This window comes from Capra hircus, chromosome 22, assembly GCF_001704415.2.
Source record: "Capra hircus breed San Clemente chromosome 22, ASM170441v1, whole genome shotgun sequence".
In the NCBI taxonomy this organism is placed as follows: domain Eukaryota; kingdom Metazoa; phylum Chordata; class Mammalia; order Artiodactyla; family Bovidae; genus Capra; species Capra hircus.
This window is the reverse complement of record NC_030829.1, coordinates 48,118,697-48,138,421: the sequence shown is the minus strand read 5'-3', so window position 1 is coordinate 48,138,421 and position 19,725 is coordinate 48,118,697. Positions and strand designations below refer to the sequence as shown.

At 38.2% G+C, this 19,725-nt stretch overlaps 1 protein-coding gene across 14 annotated transcripts in view; it reads right to left on the bottom strand.

Moving 5' to 3' along the window:
- The window catches only part of PBRM1 (polybromo 1), a 101,934-nt gene that overhangs the window by 48,975 nt on the left and 33,234 nt on the right, over positions 1-19,725 (bottom strand). For 9 of the 14 annotated variants that reach the window (XM_018066711.1, XM_018066713.1, XM_018066712.1 and 6 more), the window contains 6 exons: positions 15,501-15,714; positions 12,855-12,996; positions 11,620-11,717; positions 9,519-9,563; positions 4,456-4,732; positions 190-295 (listed from right to left, as the gene is read on the bottom strand). In XM_018066711.1, coding sequence (XP_017922200.1) covers positions 190-295; positions 4,456-4,732; positions 9,519-9,563; positions 11,620-11,717; positions 12,855-12,996; positions 15,501-15,714 — 882 coding nt within the window. The remainder of the gene's footprint in view (positions 1-189; positions 296-4,455; positions 4,733-9,518; positions 9,564-11,619; positions 11,718-12,854; positions 12,997-15,500; positions 15,715-19,725) is intronic. The other 5 variants (XM_018066722.1, XM_018066710.1, XM_018066718.1 and 2 more) reach the window with 1 other exon arrangement.

Here is a 19,725-nt window from a genome sequence, read left to right as displayed (position 1 = left end):
ATTAAATATTTCAGTAAATCAGGAAATAGCAACCCACTCCAGTATTCTTGCATGGAGAATCCCATGGACAGAGGAGCCTGGCAGGCTAGAGTCCATGGGGTCACAACAGTCAGACACGACTTAGCAACCAAACCAACCAGCCCATACTTGACAGACTGAACTGAAGCACGAAGTGTGAGGCTGCCTTACTCAGCTTGAGTTTGGGAGATGCCATGTCATCATCGTCAGGCAGTGGGCCCAGCTCTTTCCTTTTATCCTTGAGTAGCTTCTCCAGGATGTGTGCATCGTTGTACACCTATATTCAATTACAAATATAATTGAAATTATTTTCTAAGAAGCTTTCTACTGAAGTATAATATGTATCCATGAAGAAGTTTTAAAAACACAGGTTAGGACAGTTGAGAACTAAAGAAATAAAGCCTGAGATCACAACAGAGCAACAAATCACATCTCTGTGGGGTGGGTCTTGGTTCATTGTTCAAAGCTTTCCAGGTATTTCTAATGTGCAGCTGTATCATAGCCGAAGTTTGAGAACTACTGTAGTAGAATCACTACAAGTTTCTGCAGAAGTTCTGAAACATATTTACATGTGCTGTTTCTTCATAAATGTCTCTTACACTGGACCCTCTAGGGAGCAGACTTAGCTCAATGGAAATTAAAAATATATGACAGTTATGAAATATGATATATGAAAAACATCTCAAATATTATTAAAAGGGATTTCATATCAGTGTGCATTCACAGCCTGGAATCTGATTTGTGAAAAGCAATCATCTCTGCTTGGTCTCTCTCTCTCTGAAGACTGAGCCAAGGGTGATAATATATAGCCATGGACAAAGCTACTCACCCAATGGCTTGGCCCCCACAGTTGCCTCCTCCCACACTCCCGGCCCCCAACCCCAGGCCAAAGGCTCTCCACCCTGAATACCACCAGAGCAGAGGGACTGAGGGAGTAAATGACCTCTCTTCTTTGTCATCCTCTCCTAAGGGTGGCTTTTTTCTCTACCAGTGGCAGACAAGTGGCACATTACCCAATGACACTGAGGACAGTGTAAACCCCTATGACAGAAGAGAACCATTTCTCTGATTACAAGCACCCTTAGCACCTACCTTATTTTATATTCAAATGCAATAACATAAGAATGGAAATATAAATGATTTGAAAATGTACTTTCATTTCTGGGAAACTTAGAGTAGACAAAGAAAACTCAGAAAGGATCTATGGACCCCCAAACCATGTTCACTGCAGCATATTTACAATGGCCAAGATATAGGATCAACCGAAGTGTTCATGAAAGAGTGACTGGATAAAGAAAACATCACACACAGACGGGAATATCACTCAGCCATAACAAGAATGAAATCCTGCCATTTGCGACAAGATGAAAGACAAATCCTGAGGGCATTATGCTAAATGAAATAAGGTAAGACAGAGAAATACAAATACTATATGATCTCACTTATAAGGACACTAAAATACCCTTCCTCGGCCCCCCAAAAATCTCAAGCTCGTAGATCCAGAGAATAGACTGGTGGCAGCCAGAGGACAGGCAAGATGAGTAAAGGGGTCAAAAGGCACAAACTTCAGTTATAAAATAAGCAAGCCATGGGGATGTAATGTACAGCATGGCAATTATACTTAGTAACACTGGACTGTATATTTGCAAGATGTTAAGATAGTAGATCTTACAAGTTCTCATCACAAGAAAAAAGTTGTTAACTGCATATGGTGATGGATGTTAACTAGACTTAACGTGATCATTTTCAATATATACAAATATTCAATCACTATGTTGTACCCTTGAAACGCATGTCACTTATACTTCAATTTATTAATAAAAAATAAAGTAGATAAAGGATACTGAGTAGAAAATATATGAAAGGAAGACTATATCATAGCTTTACTGATGAAGAACTGAAAATCAAGATGCTTCCTAACAAAATCAATTATTGAAAGGTCTATTATTGAAAATATCCTAATATTTATATTGCTGTAGGTGTTTTTCAGGTGCTTATTTGTGTCCAGCTCTTCAGTGACCCCATGGACTGCAGCACACCAGGTTTCCCTGTCCTCCACCATCTCCCAGAGTTTGCTCAAACTCATGCCCATTGAGTTGGTGATGTCATCCAACCATCTCATCCTCTGTCATCCCTTTTCCTCCTGCCTTCAATCTTTCCCATCACCAGGGTCTTTTCTAATGAGTCAGTTCTTCACATCAGGTGACCAAAGTACTGGAGCTTCAGCTTCAGCATCAGTCCTTCCAATGAATGCTTAGGATTGATTTCCTTTAGGATTGATTGGTTTGATCTCTTCGCATCCAAGGGACTCTCAAGAGTCTTCTCCAACACCACAGTTCAAAAGCATCAATTCTTTGGCACTCAGCTTTCTTTATGGTCCAATTCTCACATTCTTACATGACTACTAGAAAAACCACAGCTTTGACTACACAGACCTTTGTCAGCAAACTAATGCGTCTGCTTTTTAATATGCTGTATAGTTTCCCTGGTGGCCCAGAGGTTACAGCATCTGCCTGGAATGCAGGAGACCCGGGTTCAATCCCTGGGTCGGGAAGATCCCCTGGAGAAGGAAATGGCAGCCCACTCCAATACTCTGGCCTGGAGGATCCCATGGAGGGAGGAGCCTGGTAGGCTACAGTCCATGGGGTCGCAAAGAGTCGGATACGACTGAGCGACTTCACACACAGGTTGGTCACAGCTTTCCTTCCAAGGAGCAAGCATCTGTCAGTTTCATGGCTGCAGTCACCATCCACAGTGATTTTGGAGCCCAAGAAAATAAAGTCTGCCTCTGTTCCCATTGTTTCCCCATCTATCTGCCATGAAGTGAGAGGACCAGATGCCAGGATCTTCGTTCTTTGAATGTTGAGTTTTAAGCCAGTTTTTTCACTCTCTTCTTTCACCTTTACCTAGAGGCTCTTCAGTTCCTCTTCGCTTTCTGCCATAAGGGTGGTAATCATCTACATATCTGAGGTTACTGATATTTCTCCTGGCAATCTGGATTCTAGCTTCTGCTTCATCCAGCCCAACATTTCACATGATGTACTCTGAACATAAGTTATTATAAGCAGGTGACAATATACAGCCTTGATGTACTCCTTTCCCAATATGGAAGAATTCTGTTGTTCCAGGTTTGTTTCTAACTCTTGCTTTTGGTATTCCCATCTCTTTAAGAATTTTCCACAGTTTATTATGATCCACTCAGTCAAAGGCTTCAGTGTAGTCAATGAAGCAGATGTTTTTCTGGAATTCTCTTGCTTTTTCTATAATCCAATAGATGATGGCAATTTGATCTCTGGTTCCTCTGCCTTTTCTAACTCCAGCTTGAGTATGTGGAAGTTCTTGGTTCATGTACTGTTGAAGCCTGGCTTGGAGAATTTTAAGTATTACTTTGCAAGCGTGTGAGATGAGTGCAACTGTGTCGTAGTCTGAACATTCTTTGGCATTGCCTTTCTTTGGGATTGGAATGAAAACTGACCTCTTCCAGTCCTGTGGCCACTGCTGAGTTTTCCAAATTTGCTGGCATATGGAGTGTAGCACTTTAACAGCATTATCTTTTAGGATTTGAAATAGCTCCACTGGAATTTCATCACCTCCACTATCTTTGTTTATAGTGATGCTTCCTAAGGCCCACTTGACTTCACACTCCAGGATGTCTGGCTCTAGGTGAGTGATCACACTGCCATGGTAATCTGGGTCATGAAGACCTCTTTTGTACAGCTCTTCTGTGTATTCTCGCCACCTCTTCTTGGTATCTGCTGCTTCTGTTAGGTCCACATTGTCTTTTATTGTGCCCATCCTTGCATGAAATATTACCTTGGTATCTCTAATTTTCTTGAAGAGATCTCTAGTCTTTCCCATTCTATTTATCTAATTATATCATTATATGGACTATCCTTACAGCAGTATGGCAACTGAGGATAGTAGTAACAATAATGATAAAAGATTTTAATGTCCTTGGCTTTCATTTGAGTGTTTGAATACCAGGTACTATGTAACATATTCTGTCAACATGAGCTCATTCTAATCCCACAACAACCCTAATGCAAGTACTATTATTAACCCCGTTTTACACATGAGGCTTAGAAAAGATAAGTTACTTACATAGGGATTAGCAAGATAGGACTCAAATCTAAGATGTCAGATTACAGCTGACTGTCCGAATCCATGGAATCCATGGATTCGGACAGTCAACTGTAATGACATTTCAAACAAGAGACTTGAGACTCTATGGATTTCGGTGCTGCAGGGGTCTGGGAACCCCTGGAACCAATCCCCTCCCGCAAGGCAATGAGGGGTAACTGTACAGGGTATAAAGTTTTAACCTTCACAATGTCCTGCCTCCAATTTTAAACAATTAAGGAAAGACAAAATATTAAGCTAGTCATTGAAAGGAAGCATCACAGTTGGGAGCCTGTCAGGATCCCCACGCGCCCTTACCTGGGACCCCTCCTCGTTGTAGTGCCTGGCGTTGCGGAACATCAGTTTCATGTCCTCTATCATTCCCTCCTCCCCCGCATATTTGTCATTGCGGATGTTATGCTCAATTATTTTCAAGTCCATTGGCTCCAAGATGATTTTATAATAATCAGGATAGTCCTTTTTGGATGGTTTAACCATAAATAGATCACAAAGTCTTCTGCCTGAGCCTGGCTCACGAGCTTCAAGAACAACATTGAATAAGATTTTCATTCGCTGCTTTCTTATGTTCTTTTTACTGTTGGAAGTAAGAAAGGGGAAAAATTATAACAGGTTTAGTTTTCTTGATAGAAGAATGAATACAAAATAAATTAATCTTGTGGACAGGTGCTTCATAATGATTACAATTTATTTATCATATATGGCACAAACACAGTAAACATGCTGGAAGCTATAAGCAAATATTAGGAAATTTTCCAAAATAGTTAAAACACAGTGACTCTGGCAGGAGTACCTAAGAACACCAGACAAACCTGTTTAGAATATTTATGAAATGCAATGCTTGAAAAAAGTATTGTCTAACACCAAAGAAAATGAAATTCTATTATCAATTTTTTGAAGAACAAAGAAAAAGTGGAATAAAACTGCTGATTCCCTACTGTTACTAACAGTTCTCCCTTAAACAAGCAAACAGACACAAACAAAGAGAAGTGTTCCATCTCCTAAGACAATCACCCCTGAACACCTGCATTTCCTGGTTACCAGAACAAAAGGGATGCTGTCTGACAGACTAGTATCTCCACAGTGGGTACAAATGTCTCCGGCATTTACGCTATCATGGTCAGTCCCTTCTCCCTCCCTCCATTATTCCACAATCCCAGGCTAGCTTAAAGAATAAATGGTCTGTGGTTCACCTAAGCTCCCGAGTAAATTTTCATCCTTGAGTATGAATCCCTATCTTGTCCAAATTCTCCCGATGAGATGTTGTGCTAGGAAATAGATGTCCTAGTACCACAGGACAAAGTACAAGGGACTACAGATTACAACCTGAGTTATAAAAAGGCGTAAGAGAACATATGGGCTAGCCTCCTAATTATTGAGGAAACTGGCTCAGAGAAGTTAAATGACTTGCCCAAGGTGAGATGTCCAATGAATTATTACAATTATTAGAATTAATGAATTATTAGAAGAGATGATCTTCCAATATGATGTCTGGCCCACTGTTTATATGACCTCAGGACACAAATATCTAAGACTAGCCAGACTTGAACCAGCAAACCATCAGTCTCTGAGGTAGGTAACAAAAATAAATAACCCATGACTTACTTTCTATTCAACACTTACTAAAAGGGCACAGTGTCGCATCTGGAGGTAAATATTTTCTATCCAGCCCCTATCTTACAAATGGAAGGGAGTTCATTACTGAAGCAAACTATGTGGCCAAATGGATCTCCTTACTCCAGTCCTGTGGCCACTCAATCTACTCCTGGGTCATAAAGAAGACAAAAGCCAGATATTTTCTCCATGAGGTTCAATATGCTTTTATATTTTAAAAAAGAAAACTCAAATAAAGGATAACAGATGAGAAAATAAATACTCTATGTAAAGATTTTAAAAGTCTCAAAAACGCCTATCTTCCTAACATCACAGAGCACAAGGCAACCTGAAAGTGATCCAATTAGGAGACACAAAGGACTCCACTGCCTAGAGCTGGGATCATCCTTGTCACCTGTGTCTTCACTTGGGGCTGCTCATTTCCACTGGTGGCTCTGGAATCATTCCTGTCATATCCCCACTCAGTATTTTGGTGTCTATGTCAAGTAAGTGATTATTTGATGACAGCGATCTAGGCGAAGTTTCATCTAATGCTAACTATTTCTCCAAAGAGGCATCCCCAGATGATGATGAGAAGGGAACAGCTCTCTCAGTTCAGGACTTCAGCAAGTGAATAATGGAAGGGGGAGGCAGGACAAAGTTCCAGCATCGCAGAGCTTCGCACAACTGGGCACAGACTGGACATCTTTAGCCTTCAAGAAGCCTCTAAAGAAAAAACTTCAGAACCTGGATTTGATATCACAGAATTTGATAACTGTTCTAATAGTTGACATTTACTGTTTTAGGACTTTTTACACTAATAGTATGCTTTACTAATAAGCATACACCTCCAGTTGTATGATTCACTTTAAGAGAGTGATGTGTAACTGGTTTCCATCCTCAAAGGCAAGCAAAATTTTTATTATTAGGGTCACACAATCTTCTCTGAACTAATCCAGCTTTGTTATTTTGTTTACATTTTTCCAGATCCTTATATTGCCTTTGAAACCAAGAACCACTGGCCCATTACTTTCCATCTAACTGCCAGAAAAAACTCAGAGCTAAACTTCATATTCTTCTATAACTGTATTAGCTTGAGTGGCTGGTATATTTGCTTTATCCTTTTCCAACATGATGCTGAATCTTATTATGTTCACACTTCTGAAAGTAACTTCAAACACTTCTGAAATGACATAAACTCTACATCACAAAAAGACAGCTACCGTATCACCCTATTTGATGCTTTCTGTTGACTGTTTTCAAAGGCCACGGCCACATGATTTTTAATTCATCTCAGAACCCCTCTATTCATCCTACGTCTTTCCTCCCTCAGACTATTAGCTGTAAACAGTTTGTTCACTCTTCCCTATTTTGGGAAAGGTGCATAATTAAATCCCAGACCTGGTAACTAGCACATTCATTCTTTTTTAATCAGGACCTGTGAACATACTTAGGTAAAAAAAGCCTGAAGAGAGTTCCAAACCAGGGCTGCTCATCATTATGCGCTTAAGGGTGTCATATACTGAAGAGGGTGTCGATCCAGATCACAGACGCTGTTACAGTAAACGTACAGTTTTAGAAGTTTATGGTCTTGTTAGCACTATGGTCTTATGTTAACAAAGTCATTATATTACAGCAATTTTCCAATAAATGATCATCAAGCGTCTTGAGAAGCGGGTACTTTTTCTAACTTGCAAAAAGATCATGAGTTAGTGGAGGCTTCATGCTGAATCCCTGATTTTCCAAGACCACCACCTTACCATCCTTTTGACCCCCAAACTCAGCCTAAAACACTGGAATCAATGTCACTTTTTGCTTCTCTTAGTTTATCCCCAAGTCCTAGAGGACCTTCACAGCCCTTCTAGATCTGATCTTCCCTTTTTTCACGCCATGGTGTTAGTCCTAACCTTCACAGTTTGTGGCTGACCACTTTCTTAAATCTTATTATTTTTACTATGAAGCTATTACTTAGTACATATTTGTATTTGATATACATAAAAGATTCCTATTTACAGTTACAAATAACTCTTCTACCACATGCCAGGGACTGTGCTAAGCACTTATCATTTAATCCTCAAATTCTAAGAACCAAGTACAATTATTACCCCGATTTTGGAGATGTAGACACAGAGGCTTGGAGACTTAAGTGAGTACCTAAGGCCATAATCAGAAGTGAGATTTGAATCAGTGATAGTCACCAGGCTGCTTTTATCATACAAATAAATGACAAAAAGCCAGCTCTTACCAAGGGCCTCTAATCAAAGTCAACCCGGCTCACAGGCTTCAAGGTCTCCCGGCCTTTACCTCTCTGGCCCTAGATCTCTAGTGATGCCTGCTGTGAAGCTAGGTAAACCCAAAGGTTCCTTCTTTTACAAGGCTTTTGTATTTCATCTACAAGGAGCAAAATCTTTTTATTCATCTTAGTGATTTTCCCAGTTTAATAACATTTGACTGAAAACAAAATGAAATCTACCATGTCTTGATGTCAACAGGAAATACCTCCAGATTCAGTGAGTATTCAGGCCCAGTTCTGTGCGTTTCAGGCATATTAAGCAATCAGGTCCTCACAGCAATCCTATGTAAGTTTTTGTCATCAACTCTTTTTTCAGATGAGAAAATTGTGATGAGGTTCAAATCATCGAGCTAGTAAGAACTGTGATTTGAACCTGGGCAGTCAGGGTCCAGAGTATGGGTTTATAACAGTACTCCACACTTCTGCTTCCTCTTCTGCTCAGAATCAAGTGCCACATACTATGAGTCATGTAAAAAAAATACCAATCCATGGTCTTTTTCTTAAATTTACCAATTAAGAAAACTTTTCTTAAGGAAAACAGTCGGAAGAAGATACTAAAACAGTAACTGTATAGAGTGGAGTACGTATGGTAGCAAATGTAGATAACTTCAAACATCTAACTTTCAAAGAAAAGCATGATAGGGAAATCACACTTCTGAAAGCTATTTGGGCAATCACACAACACTTCCATACAACTATACAACTGTGTGCTTCACACAGTTTTGTTTACAACCTGTCTCATTTCCCGGTCAGTAAATTCCTGAAAAGTAGAGAGGATGACTCAACTTTTCCTTTGTGACCTGTAAGAGGACAGTCTGGTGTTCTGCAAGCAACTGACACTCCATGAATGCCAGATGGCAGAGGCAAAAAATAAAAGCACCATAAGATGATTACTAGGACTACATATGGCAACTGAAGGGCTGTTTTTAAAATCATAAGTAACATGCAAAAGAATGGATGGCTTTAAAGAAATAAAACACAAACAAGACCAGAGACTAAGGAAATGTATTCATGCTCAAGAAGCACTAGCCCAATGCATAGGCACCAACAGACTGGTATCACTTGGATTATCAACACTGATTCTGATCCCTCCACCATCCCCAGTCTATAAGAGACGTTTCAGAAAAGAAATCTGCACCCGCCAGCCCCTGGGCACAACCAACGCCACCACATTCTCAGCCTCTCTACCTCTGCTGCAGAAGCACAGCCACAATGACTGGTGCAGGGGCTTGCTGCCCTGGGCAAAGCTGGCAACAAATTAAGGGTCCTGACTATATCTAGGCTAATTCTCAGTTAATTTTACTAACTATACTCCTAAACTATACTGTTTTCTTTATTCATAAGACAAACTGGCATCCAAATAAAAACCATTATTTCACATGCTTAAGACTGCACTTTTTGGCTAATCATTGCTGACCATGCCATAGAAGTTACACTTTAAAAAAAACATGTTTATGCATAAAAAAGGACTGCACACCTGGAGAGCCTCCTGAGACCCAACATCTCACTGTCAAGAGTGTTCCTGGGAAAGCAGAAACAAACATTACATGTGAAGAGAAACAAAACAAGCAACATTGGAGGTCATGTATAAACCAAATATGGTTGAGAAAAAAGAGGATCATTTAATCCAAAGGATAAAAGGTTTTAAGAATACTTGGAACATTTCAACATGGAAGACAGCAGGTGGATTTTAGGGTAGAGGGGTTGGAGAGAAGAATGTATTTCCAGAATGAAGAGAACATACCCGCAGTAATTTTTTTCACAATCTTTGACATGAAAAAAATAAGGCAAAGACAGAACCGTATTCAATACTTCAGAGTCAAGTCAAGTAGTATTTGGAAAACTTGGCCCTGCCTTCTCTGGACATGCTTAACTTAACGTACCAGGCTGTGATGTTTACCTGAGTTCTGGAGGAGTCCATTTCTTATTACCAAAACCTCTCAACATAACTGCCTTCTAAAAGGCTTGCTACGTATTTCCTTTGTCACAGTCCAAAGTACAGGACTTGCTTCTCTCAACCTCTTCATGTGTGCTCATGTCTGTATTTCAAACCCAGATATGTTCTTTTACTGCTTTAGCTATGATTTATATTTGCTCTTCTCTTACTTGAATTTTCACTTCATTAAACAAAACACTTCCTAGGAAACCTGTGCATGAAGACATTTTCTCTAAAGTGGGATTTTATTATTTTGAGAACATAATGCTTAGCTTTCTTTTTATGGGAGTTTTTAATTAGAGTAATAACTTTCATTTCATCCACTTGGGTTGTCCCACAAAGTACAAGCCATAGAGATTTTTAAAGGATCTGGCCTGGGCTAATGCCTCCTTGGAACTGTTTTCTTAACACTCAACTAGTTTAAGATCTCTCTTGTCATTCAGTGTTGGCACTAATTGTACCATCACTTTTGCCTCCATTACCTTCTTTTGCCTGAGAAGTTTTTATCTTTGATTGGTGACTGATCTGGAAAACACAGGTGATGCTGTAGTAGTTATATAATTACACTCAAAGATGTTCTTGATTTGATGTCTCTGATCTGGTCTCACATTTTTCCTCCGTTGTCCCTGGTATAACAAGGAATTAAGAACTTGGAAGGATGAAATTCATAGGCCAGTAATGGAGGAGACTCATACCTCAGGGCACACCAATCAATTTAGTTACCTTGGCATAGCATAGCAAAGTTATTTTCATTGCTAAAAAAAATTTCCCAAAAGCTATTTACAGGGAAAGACAAGATAGCTTCTCTTTTCTAAACCATTTTTAAAGAATTCTCTGGTGTCAGTGGATCTACAATACATGAACAGAACTGCATTAATAGTTACTAATGACTTCATTCAATTTTGAATCTGTCAGGCCCTGCTATTAGTGATGAACTTATTCTTTGTTTAAGGTTTCCTCCCTGTTATCATAAAGATGGTGAGACAGTTAAGGCTCAGGAGGAAAAAGGTGTTCCACAATGATCAAATCAGAGAAACTCCATGTGGGACGCGCAGACAAAAGAGATGGTCTTGCATGATTCTTTATAGGAGTCCAGCTTCAGAATCTCACAGTAAGGTCCCCTTCCATAAAACCCATGAGAAAAAGGAAGGGTTACGGAAGTTGAGAGAAAGATTAGAAAGAAAAGAAAAACAAATATCTAGCTTAACCTGTTATGAACTACAAGAAGTTGTAACTTGGTACTTTATATGACATCCTTAAAATAGCAAATAAAGATCAGATTAACAAGGGAAAACAAAGGGGTAAGAATAATGACTGACTTTTTTTTTTAAATCACCACATAGAAATTGCCTAAATTAGATTTAAAGGGCTTCTTACAATGCCACATTAAAACAAAATAACCTGGATAGCAAAAAGAATAACAGATTTCACCAGGCTATATAAATCATTATTTTTAAATATGTTATCTAAAAACACGTTACCAAGAAAACACTAATCATACAATTAACAAATGAATTTTTAAATGTTATAAAATATTTAAATTTTATAATTCATACTTGACAGCTTACAGAAACAATTTTCTGCACTTAAATCTGAAAAAACAAACTGAGACGATGTCTCCAGTTATATGAAGAATATATACCTTTTTCTTTTGGCACTACCAGTATCAGAGGTGGCTGAAGAAATCATGCTGTCTCCATCCTCAATGTCGTCTCTCCTAGCAAGCTCTTTCTTCTTTGCCTAAAACAGAAGATATCCCAGGAGTCGAGCTCATTCTGCTGAGCACTTCTAGAATATATTAATATTAAAGAGCTAGACACATCAGATTCGAGCAGAAAGATACAACCACACGTAGAATACTCAAAATCAAAAAGAAGTCATTAAACATTTTCAATAACCCAATTTAACAAAAGTTTGCATGACAGAAAAATAGGTTAAAAAAAATGGATCCAGAGAGTTGAAGAATCAACTCTAGCTAAACTGAATTTAAGACTCCAAAGGACACCAACTCGTTCAAAGCACTGAGACAAGTTGTCGGGGCATCCTGCTCTGGTGTCCGTATTTCAGTAAAGCCAAGTCAAAGCTAGCCTTTAGCACCCTTGACTTAAGCAACAGTGTGACTAAGAACAAAGCTTAAAGTGAGAGGTGAAATAAGATCTACTTTTCAACACATGCATTTTTAAAGACCTTCTGCCAAAGAGAGCTAAAGTCCAATGATAGCAGACTTAGGGAACACACACAGAGTTCTGAAAACAAAATATTGACATCCTCAACATGGATCACAGAGCTGACCATATAAAAATGGAGATTCTACAGGTGATATAAAATTGCTTTTGTTGTTCCTTGCTCTGAGATTCTCTTTCCAGGAAGATTCTACCAAAACTGACAGGTAGACACAATTTGTATTTCATATCTATGCCCTTTTTTCTCAAAATACTGAGATGACCCATGGCCTCAGATGCCCTCCAAGGTGTGCTCTTAGAAATAATTCAATCAACTCGTGGACACTGTACAATGATGAATTAGCCTAAAGATGACCCTTCTCCTAGAACCAACACTACCTCAAGAGAGACAGTGTCTAGAACCAAATAAATAAAATCTGAATGCAAAATAGCATCTGTGATTGGAGGGAAGCATCCTCATAACCCTAAAATTACTCCTCAGGGACAAATCCCTGCTTCTTCCACTCACAAAGCTAACCCAGTCTAAACTATTATCTCTACTCTGCATAGTCCTGAAAGCTCTTAGAAAAATACTAAAAAAAAAAAATCAGTACTTGTGGCTAAAATGAATGACCTGACATTGCTGGAGGAAAATCACATATCTTAACACACTCAATTATACATACAACAACTTAGCAAAACCAAGAAATTATACCTGCATGACTTGCTGCAGTTTTAGAACTCGCTTGTAGATGGCCGAGTTGGGAACATTATAGCGTTTGGCATTTTCAAACATTAAATTCAGATCACACTCCAAATGATCTAAAGTTTCATATTCTTGGTTTTTTAGCTTTGTTCTGTGAAAGACAAACACAGGGCTAGAACCTTCCATTCTGAATATGCAGAAACACCCTTCCTGAAAGTTCAGTGCAATAATCTTGACAAATATTACAAGGTAGTTTACCAGTGATACTGACTACAGGCCTGGAAGTGACAATTTCCAAATATAAAGTGAAGGAACAAAAGCACCACTATATTTAGACAACATGAAAACCCAAAAGAATAAAACACTACAAGCAGCAATAAGAGAACCTAGTAAGGTGGTCAACTACAAAGCAAACATATTAGCAAAACTCCTAAGGTAAAATCCTGGTATCGGCTACATGAAAACCCTGTTGTTGTTCAGTCGCTAAGCTGTGTCTGACTCTTTGCAACCCCAGGCAAGAATACTACAGCTGATTGCCATTTCCCCCTCCAGGGGATCTTGACGACTCACGGACAGAACCTGTTGTCTGCTGCATTCATAGGTGGGATTTTTTTAGCACTGAGCCACCAGGGAAGCCCTTACATGCAAACCCTAGGAAGAGATAAAAATCAGGGAGGTTTCAAGCTACCGTAATGAAGAATCATGGTGATTTACACATTTCAGAAAATAAGAGGTCATTCCTCTTGATGAGAGTTAAAGAAAAGAGAAAGCACTGGCAACTACATGAAGGAACATGTAGAATAATAAACATTAACCTCCAGGGGAGTTGCATAAGGGAAATGAAGAGCAGTCCATTTTTATTTGTTGGGGGGGGTGGTTCTGTGCTGTGCTGCTTGTGAGATCCTAGTTCCCCTACCATGAATTGAACCTGGCCCCACAGTGAAAGTGTTCAGTCTTAACACTGGACCATTAGGGAATTCCCTGAAGAGCAGTCTTAAGATGGTAATGAGAGGCAGAGTAATGTTAAGAGGCCTTCTGCTACTCTTCCTCCAACACAAACAACTGTAATTAATCACAATGGCTTAATACTGAGGTTTTTACTTACTTTAAGTCTTAAGAATTGTAACAGCTGTCTCAGACATTTAGGCTATGACTAACACTAAGACTATCACAAGTCCCTGTACACCTGGTACAAAGTGAAGCATCACAGTCTGCCTTAACGCTATATGGATTTAGACAGGACAGACTTTTAAAGCTTGACTGAAGCACTTGTCTGCTACCCATCAAAGTCACAAAAACAATATTAGGTAAAGAACCACATTATGTGTACAGCTTCACAGAATTAATGTTAGAGATTCCACACTTTGCTCTTAGAATGACACATCATTCACTACACATGTAAAGTTTTACTTAAAATTTACTAAAATCATATATAGATTCCATGAAGTGCTTACAGAGATAAAAATGTTATAACAGAACATTTGATTCTCTGGGATGAAGCAAAAAAAAAAAAACAAAAAAAAAAACCAGCTAAGCACATACTCAGCTCTCACTACCTGTGGCTAGCAACAAGAGTTTAAATTACAGCCTCGGACTTATTCATGCTAACTTCAAGGATAACATGCTGGATATTCTCAACACCCACAAAGAACAATAGAGAACCTAAACTAGTATTAACAGATGACAATCTATAACAAATCTGCAGATATTTATCAGTCAGATATTAATCAAGGATGGGAGTGGGAAGGAAAGGGTAGAACAGGAAATAAAGCATGGGGATGACAAGCCCCAGCACAACAAAGATGGTCTATGTAGCCATGTTGTCGAGCTCCTCCCTACCCTTCCCTTTTTTTTTTTTTTTTTTGCTTTTGATGACACTCAACTATATTCCTTCTGCTAACACATCTTCCTAGGATTGTGCTGTGCAATACAGTGGTCACACATGTCTGTTTACAGCAAAATAAAGTAAAACCTGAAATCTAGTTTCATTATGCCACATTTCAAGTTTTCGACAGTCACATGTCGAGTGGCTACTAGAGACAGTACAGATAAAGTAACATTTCATCATCACAGAAAGTGCTACTGGTCAGCACTGCTCAAGATTTCCCTGCTGCTCTGATGAAGAAAGAGCGCAGTGGAAGGTGGTCCAGCTCCTATGGGGCACGACTGGCTCAGCATGGATCCTTGGAAAGGAAGTAGATTAGATGCCCTAAGAGTTGACCCTTCAAAAGGGAAACCAAGATACAAAATTTTACATGCAGGTTAATTGTTGTGATTAAAATATCAATAAAAGGAATAGGAAGAGAAATTTTTGTGCAGTTATAAGAAATGAAGACTTAAATTCTGTGCTGCATAATTTTTTTTTATAATCCATAATCTGACACACAAATGAGTAGCTGGGATACCTTCTGTTTATCTGTCTCTTGACACTACTGTAATACAAAGAATGTAATCTGTAGTTAATCAAATTTATTTCTCATATTTACATTGGTGTGATACTTAAGCATATCATATGCTTAAGTACATGCTTAAGTTCATGTCTAGACATATGAAAAACATTTTTATATCCTCATCCATTTTAGAAATGAAGGATATATGCACAGGCTCAATCACAAGAAAATAGATGTATACTGAGTAATGTAAATGATATATTACCTGATCTGTTGTAGTGATATGGGTGTTTTAATTTGCTGATAATAATCAGGATATTTTTTCTTTGAAGGCAAATGGAAAAAAGGTTCAGCTATTAGCTGGCCTTGGTTATTCCGACAGCTCCGAACTGTGTCATAAAGCTGATAAAAAGGATTTGAAACATCCATAAATGAAGTAATGCTCTCTGCTTCCGATTCTCCTTCTTCATATCGCGCAGCTACAAAGACATAAAAGATATTTATAAGGAGAATTAAAAAAAACATTTTTTAAAGCTTTTAACAACCTTCCAGATTATGCTGTTTGAGAATACTTATTTTAAAAGAATAGTCTCTAGCCTTCATTAAATATGCTGTTAGTAATGCTTAGTAAAAGTGTATGCTTACTTAAGAGAACTGTTCCATAGAAACAGAATGTTACATAGTAAAAGTTATACTGTCTTGGTTGTTGTAATTTAGTTGCTCAGTCCTGTAGGATTCTTGTGACTCTTGTGATCCCACAGACCACAGCCTGCCAGGCTCCTCTGTTCATAGCAATTTTCCAGGCAAGAATACTGAAGTGGGGTGCCATTTCCTTCTCCAGGGGATCTTCCTGGCCCAAGCATTGAACCCCTGTCTCCTCCAAGTCTCCGGTAAGTCTCCTCTATAGAAGGCATTTTTTTTAACCTAAGGGAAGCCCTAATTGTCTGTCTTTAAAAGGTTACAAAACAGTTTCTCTGCCATCTTTGGAGACCCTTGCTTATGTGTGCTTGGACAAGAAAAGGAGCAGTTATTCTCAGATCTCCAGAACTAAAGCAACAGCATATAGCTTAGGATAAATGTAGCTGGGGGCTGGTACTGACAAATTTGACTTAAAGTGAGGCAAAATCAAAGAGATTTACCTGTAGCAGACCTTAGGAAACATGTTTTCCTTTATTGAGAAAACTTTTAGGTAGAAGCTAATCATAGAAACACCAAAACAAAACATGCAATCACTTTAACAGAAACACAAAATATACTGTTCATTTCTCTGAACTCTTAAACAGTGTGTAAGGACCTGATTTAAATTATTTCTTGATGGATCAGGATAACCAAAATCACTATGTCTCCCAGGCAAGTATGAGAATCACTTATTCAGTACTTAGTTACATATTAAGAGCTCGATAAGCACCATTCTGAGGTAATCCTAACATCACCATACAGAACAGGTACTGTCATTTCTTTTCCAAAGGAGAAAACTGGACATGAGAAGTTGATGACCTGCCCCAAGGTCATCTAGCCTATAAAGTAGTCAAGAAGGGATTTAAGAGTCAAGGAGCTAGAAGCAAAGCCAGAAACTGGAAACTATGCAGTCTTTCCTGACTCCACTACCTCTAATCTTTTCATAAAGCTCTTGCACATGTTTTATTGAATTTAAATTTAGGAATATATTTTGCTGTTACTGTAAACTGTATCTTTTTTTAAAATTACATTTTCTTTTTATTTTGATTCCGGAAATGAAGTCAATTTTTGTATAATAATTTACAGTAGCATTTTATTATTCTTATTAATTCTAGCAATTTATCTGTAGTCTTTTAAATAGAAAACTCAAAAAGCACTCTTATTGATTGCAATCCTTATAAACCCTTCTCTTCTGATCCTTACAGCCTCACTGTTATCACTGTTTGCTGGCTAGTACTTTGAACAAGAAGCAACAACATTTTAAACTTTGTTTCTTATGGTAAGGAGAATACTACAAATGTTTCTCCACTGAAAGTGCCATTTATCAGGTTAGGAAAGTCCCCTTCTACTGCTAGTATGCTTAGCCTTTATCATGAATGAGACTTGTCGTTTAATCAAATGCATTTGCTGAGCCAACGTCATGGTTTTGCTCCTTTATTCTACTAATACAGTAAATAATACTTTTATCTTTTATGCTGAACTAATCTAGTATTCCTGAAATAAACCCAACTATGTTATTGGGTATTACAGATACTGGCCACCTCATGCGAAGAGCTGACTTATTGGAAAAGATTCTGATGCTGGGAGGGATTGGGGGCAGGAGGAGAAGGGGACGACAGAGGATGAGATGGCTGGATGGCATCACCGACTCGATGGACGTGAGTCTGAGTGAACTCCGGGAGTTGGTAATGGACAGGGAGGCCTGGTGTGCTGCGATTCATGGGGTTGCAAAGAGGTGGACACGATTGAGCAACTGAACTGAACTGAACCTAGTATTCCTGAAATAAACCCAACTGTGTTACTGTGTATTACAGATACTGCTAGATACAGTGTGCCTATGCGGATTGCAAACACTGCTAGACACAGTGTGGTTATATTTTGTATGGTTTTGGTTTTATATCAGATTCAAAGAATAAATTGCGGAGTTCTTTTTTTACTCACTGCAGGAGTTTATTATATAATTCTGTTCCTTGAATGTATGGCTTGGTGTTTTCAATGCAGGAGTATCTCTAATTAGCAATTTAATGTCTTTAGCGATGATATGACTCATCAGTCTTTTTATTCCTGAATCAGTTTTCAGGCGTTTATCAGTTTCTAGGAATTTGTCAATTTTATCTAAACATTCAAATTTCTTTGCATTATGCTGTCTATATATGCTCTATATGCTCTTTTTCTCCTAATATTTTATTTGTGCCTTCTATTTCTTTACAATCTTGCTATAGATTTACATATTTTATTATGAGCTGTAACAGGAAAATTTTTGACTTCATTGATCTTTTCCATTAGAGATTTCCTTTCTAAAGAATTATCTCCTGTCCTTGGCTTTACCATCTTTTATCTAACATCTCTGTTCTTCTTATTATTTACTTATCTTGGATGCTTGTTAGTTCATTAACTTTCAGCTGCTTTTCTTTCTGAATAGAAGCAGTCAGAACTACTAGTGGCACCTCCACTGTTTTTGATACGTATTATTTTCATTATTGTTACTGTTCAAATTTAAGTAATTAAATTTCTATTACAATTACTCCTTTTAAAAATTTATCTTAAAAAAAAACAAAACACGTAAGCAAAGGATCATGAAGCCTGTGAGAGGTTTCTGCTCCCCAAGTTGGTGGAAAACACTAAGCTGGCAGATTGGATTTTTAAATAAAGATCTACTAAAAAAAACAAAATACCTAAGTAAAAAATTTATTTTTCATTATTAGTTGCTATCACAGCTGTATTACAGTCAGAAATACAGTCTGCATAATACCTGATCTTTCAAATTTGTTGAAATTTGTTTTATGGCTAAGTACATGACCAATTTTTGCAAATCTTCCATGTGAACCAGGGAAGAACATGTATTCTCTAACTGTAGAATACTTGCCTGTTAATAACCAACTTGTTAGGCTGAATAATAAGCCCCCACACAAATCTATGCTCTAATCCACAGAACTTGTGAATATTACTTAAATGGCAAGAGACTGCAGATATGATTGAAAGGAATCTTGAGTTTGGGAAATTATCCTGGATTAATCTCTGGGCACTAAACATTATCACAAGGATCCTTATGAAAGACAGGCAAGAAGGTCAAAGGAAGAAGGAGACGGGGTGACACGTAGAGACTGAAATGCTGTGTTCTCAATGCACAAGAAGGGGCCATGAGCCAAGGAATACAGACAGCCTCTAGACACTGGAAAATGTAAGGAAGTCCATTATCCCCTACAGCCTCCAAAAGGACACCGGCCTGCCAACAACCTGATATTAGATTTCTGACCTTGAGAGCAGAAGGGAATAAACTTACGATGTTTTAAGCCACTAAGTTTGTGGCAATTTGTTTTAGCAGAAATAGGAAACAAATAAACTTTCGAGGAATTATATTCAAGTCTTCTCTGTCTTCACTGGTTTTTTTGGCTGTGTATCTAGCAACTGATAGAAGCAGGCTCCCACTCTAACAGCAATGTTGTCACTTTCTCCAAGTTCTATCTGCTTGTTTTACATATTCTGAGCCCTTTTAGGATTTATCTGCCTGATGCAATAAACTTTTTATCAGTATAAGGTAAATTCATTTTATCTTTGGAAATGCATTGTTTGAAAGTCCAGTTTAGCAAAAGTCAACGTAACTACCATCTGGTTATTATTTGCCAGGGGTATCTTTTTTCTGTTCCATCCTTTTACATTCACTTTTCCTGTATATTTAAGATGTGTCTCTTGTAAGCAGTATATAACTTGATTTTTAAAATACCCAATCTGGAACTGTCTTAATTGGCAAATTCAGGCCACTAACATTTATTTCAGTTATAATTTTAGGAATTGTTTCTCTGTTTCCATTT